Source organism: Oncorhynchus gorbuscha, linkage group LG11 (genome assembly GCF_021184085.1).
Source record: "Oncorhynchus gorbuscha isolate QuinsamMale2020 ecotype Even-year linkage group LG11, OgorEven_v1.0, whole genome shotgun sequence".
Classification (NCBI taxonomy): Eukaryota; Metazoa; Chordata; class Actinopteri; order Salmoniformes; family Salmonidae; genus Oncorhynchus; species Oncorhynchus gorbuscha.
The window spans coordinates 59217417-59221973 of record NC_060183.1 but is presented as its reverse complement, the minus strand read 5'-3'; the positions used below and the strand labels follow the sequence as shown (position 1 = coordinate 59221973).

At 43.5% G+C, this 4557-nt stretch overlaps 1 protein-coding gene across 1 annotated transcript in view; it reads right to left on the bottom strand.

Annotated features, from left to right (window-relative positions):
- LOC124047897 (adenosine receptor A2b-like) overlaps window positions 1-3518 on the bottom strand; it is a 14094-nt gene extending 10576 nt beyond the window's left edge. Inside the window, exon 1 of the mRNA XM_046368227.1 lies at window positions 2791-3518. Within this exon, the coding sequence (XP_046224183.1) occupies window positions 2791-3122 (332 nt within the window). The 5' untranslated portion in view covers window positions 3123-3518. The remainder of the gene's footprint in view (window positions 1-2790) is intronic.
- Between the last annotated feature and the right edge of the window lie 1039 nt (window positions 3519-4557).

The window sequence follows — 4557 nt, the reverse complement described above, 5'->3', positions numbered from 1 at the left end:
ACAAAACATGACAAGAAGAGGATGTCTTCCTTAATTGACCTCCCATAAACGTAACGGACATATACCAGGAGCTGTGCCAGGCCCGCCACGTCTGGTGACTCATCTAGCTGTAACGCATAGAATTCACTGGCTTGTATGCAAAGCAGTAATTGTTTCCAAACATCTCCTGCCATGTCACTGATGCATCATGAAACAGTGTTGTTTGATGAAGTCATTGTCTGTATAGTTTTTTGGGCCTTTTCCCCCAGTATTCTCCCAGCCATATCCGCGGCAGCAGGAAGAATTAAGTCCTCCACAATAGTATGGGGCTTGCCTGTCCTAGCCACTCAGTAGCTCACCATATAAGACACTTCTAGTCCCTTCTTATTAATGGTATCTGTTGCTTTTATACATGTCTTACTACTCGAAAGTCGTCTTAATTCTCGCTCCAAAAACTTGTCATGTTTTTGATTTCAAAATGTCTGCGCAAGAGTGAAGGTTTCATTGAGTTGTGAGATAGTACTTTTGCACATGTAACACACTGTGGCTGAGGAAAGGCACTACTCCCAATATAAGTTAAACAAAAATCAATGTAGTGCTCATCATATTTGCGTCTCTTCGATGGTCCAACGCCCTGCTTTCCTGGGTAAGGGGGCAGTAGCTCTTTGGCTGCATAAGATTCACAACTATCAGTGTCCATGCTAGCTGGGCTAACAACAAATGTAGAATTACTGATGCTAGCATTGGATGTGCTCGTGGAAGCAGAACAACTTGTGCCGTCAACAGGTGCAGGTGCAGTAGCAGAACTACCAGTAGAGTTGTCTCTATGGATGTGGGTATTACTTTTCTTTAACCATTTATCAATTTTCGAGCAATCGGAATGAGCAGCAGCTATATTTGGCTACTTACAGACCGTTAATGGAATTCCCACGAGAGAGTAAAGGTTAATGTGACTGGATGTTAATTAATTGACTAGGCTACCTGTATTTGACATTGTGTTGTTATTTCGCTGAACACTAGATGGTTTTATTTTATTTTTGGCAGTGAAACTGTCATGCCCTGATCTGTTACACCTGTCCTCATTATTGTCTCCACCCCCTCTAGGTGTCTCTTGTTTTCCCCAGTGTATTTATCCCTGTGTTTCCTGTCTCTCTGTGCCAGTTCGTCTTGTATGTTTCCAAGTCAAGCAGAGTTTTTCACGTTCTACTGCTTTTTGCATTTCTCCTTCATCTAGTCCTCCCGGTTTTGACGCTTGCCTGTTTCTGGACTTTGTATCCGCCTGCCTGACCATTCTGCCTGCCTTGACCACGAGTCTGTCAGCCACTCTGTACCTCCTGGACTCTGATCTGGTTTTGACCTTTTTGCCTGTCCAAGACCATTCTCTTGCCTACTCCTTTTGGATTAACAAACATTGTAAGACTCCAACCATCTGCTTCCTGTGTCTGCATTTGGGTCTCGCCTTGTGTCATGATAGAAACGAGGCTACCCAGGCGAGTAAAAGAAACTCACCCAAATGTATAGTACCGTTGGAAAATATAAATGGACTGTTTGAAAATGTGAAACACATTTTTACTTGGCGTACCCCCGATGGCATTATGCGTACCCCTGGGGGTACACATACCCTAGTTTGGGAATATATGCGTTAGGATAATGGTTCAATATCCTGCTACATGTCTAAACAAAAGACTCCACATAATTACATGACCCATCATGTTTGCCAGGTGTGTCTGGGGGTGCTTTCAGCCATCAAATGTATTTCATGAACATGTGTACATGTCTAGACAATAGTGTCCCATCCACTTAGCTAGATGTGGCTGGATGTTGGTTATTACATTTATTTCGTATGGCACATCAATTTAGACGAGTGTGTCTGGGTAAGCATCATCTAATATTGATAAAATATGTGACCGCCATCCTGAAGCATTTTACCCAGTCATGCCACCTGAAAAACTTGCTATCGGCACAGTGGAGAATTTCACCGTTCCCTTCCGCTATAGTCACAATATAGAATAGATGAGGTACTTGGGACATTCAACAAACAACACATTAAAAAATAAATTTAGACTTAACAAATTGTAAAGATTATCAACTAATCTAACCCTACTTGACAACCACGCAAATATTGTTCATTCCTCACAGACAAATTATTGTTATCTATAAACAATCTCCATTTTGTCATTAAAGGCAGGACAAAAGGACTATAAATGTACCTCTAATTGTAAGGAAATTAAACTATTTTCTTATATCCTTTGGGAAAAATAATGACAGTGAGAGAGAGGCTACGTGAGAGTATTCATGTTTCTGTTGGGGGGGGATCCAGGGCTGTTTGAGGTGAAAACACAGTCCTGTCTATCTATACTGTGCCTGGGCCCACCCCCTCACAGGTCTCCTCTGGTGTTCATTTACCAAGATGATAGTGATCAAAGCCTTTAGTCCTTTTAATCCTTCCAACAGCACACAAACGCTAACCCAATGAAGCCTGTGGAGACATTTATCTCTGTCTGCCCTACGGTGGGGAGATTAGCCCTAATAGAATAACCCTGCTATAATTCAATGTGTTTTCATACACAAATGTATTGTGCTGTGCACATCACTTATATCACAGCCAAGATCTAATGGTCCAGAGGACCTGCCTTTGATGTTCTGTGAATAAAACAACATATCAAGCATAGATAATACCTGTTTATGTTTGATAGTTGGTATACTGTATTGGATAGTTAGACCAGGAGCAGAGTGTCACCACCATGCTCAGCCCTGTCCCCAGCCCACACCCCCAGTCCCTTCCCTCTCCTCCCCTGCTAAGGTCATCACCTGAGAGGTCTCTTGATGGCAATGTAGCGGTCCACAGCGATGGCCAGCAGGCTGAAGATGGAGCTCTGAGTGAGCACCAGCACGAAGCAGGCAATGAACAGGCAGCCATGGAAGTTGGCGCAGAAGCCTGTGCTGATAGTGATGGCGAAGGGGATGGCCAGCAAGCCCACAGCGATGTCTGCCACTGCCAGGGACACCACAAAGTAGTTCGTAATGCTCTGCAAGGTGCTGTTGAGGCACACGGCCCAGCAGACCAGCACATTACCAGTCACGGCCAGGCAGGCGATCACCAGCTCCAGGACGATGTAGACCAGTGAGGCATTGTTCAACATGGTGGGGCCGGGGGCAAGTTGAAGGTCACAGCCAGAGTCTGAGTCAGGTAGCAGGTAAAGGGCCTCTTCCTCTCTGCACACATCGCTACACGTGCAGACTCTGGGCCTCCACCAGGAACCGTCCGTTTGATGATTAGCAGGCCCAACCACCAGTAACAACTTCCTGTTTCTATAGCCTTTGCCCAGAAATGGTGCCACTACCAACCACAGAGCAAATTAAGAAGTGAGTCGAGGTTCACTCTACTCTATTGTCACGCTACAGAAGGTTGTTTGGTTCTCTCCTTCTTCCAATCCTTCTGTCCAATCGTGTTCTCTGTTGCTAACCTCAGGGGCTGGACACTACACACTGGGAAGGGCTGTTGCCAACCGTTGCCAACCAACTGTCACATGAAGATCAGTATCCTGCAGTGAGAAAGAGAGAGTCATGTTTACTGTTACATTCTGATTGTTTATTTCACTTTTGTTTATTATCTATTAACATATGTTTCCCATGCCAATAAAGTCTCTTGAATTGAATTGAGAGAGAGTGAGAGAACAATTTCATTACTAGTCCTTGTACAAACAGGCTGCAGGTCAACCAGCACACACACACCAGGTCACAAAAGCAATTTGTCTCCCAAAGCCAGCAGCTCTGTTTCCCACACAGATCAAAGCACAGTCCAATAATACAGCTTTTATTTTAGGACAGCATTCCCCCCAAAAAAGGTCACACATCATCAGACCCTGTCACGCTTTTCTCTCCAATCAAGAACCAAGAATCACGCCAATGAGCGTAGCTATATGAATTGTAGCGACACAGCTAGTACTATTATTGGAACAGATATTTAGAGCAGTGTTTCTACTGTAATCATTAGCATGGCTGTTCCAATTATTTTCGAGGTGTTGTCTTTTTCTCCAAAGCATTTCCATATTCAGCCAGGTTCTCCTATATCTAATGCAGTTGTTGGAAACTTTCTCTCCTGTTGCCAATACAAACCCCTTAGCAAGAGAGATTGAAATGTGGGCTAGTTTACTGAGTTTACTGGGTTTCACAAGCCCGGGGAGCGAAGGAGAGACAGAGACATTCCTACAGAAGTTATTACAGTGTATCAGCATTACTTCAAAAGCCCTATAGTTTTGTACAAGCGTAAACCTCTGAATATGTATAAACGGATCAAATCAAATCAAATTGTATTCGTCACATGCTTCGTAAACAACAGGTGCAACAGTGAAATGCTTACTTACGGGTCCTTTTCCAAAAATACAAAGAGAAAGATAAAGATGGATACTAGCTATTACCTGAAAGTTCAGTATCATAACAGAAAGCGTAGACAGAGGGAAACTATGACATAGTGTAAGAAAGCATTCTCAATGTGAAAACACGGTTGTTCCCTTACTGATCCAATTTGTAAGTCGCTCTGGATAAGAGCGTCTGCTAAATGACTTAAATGTAAAT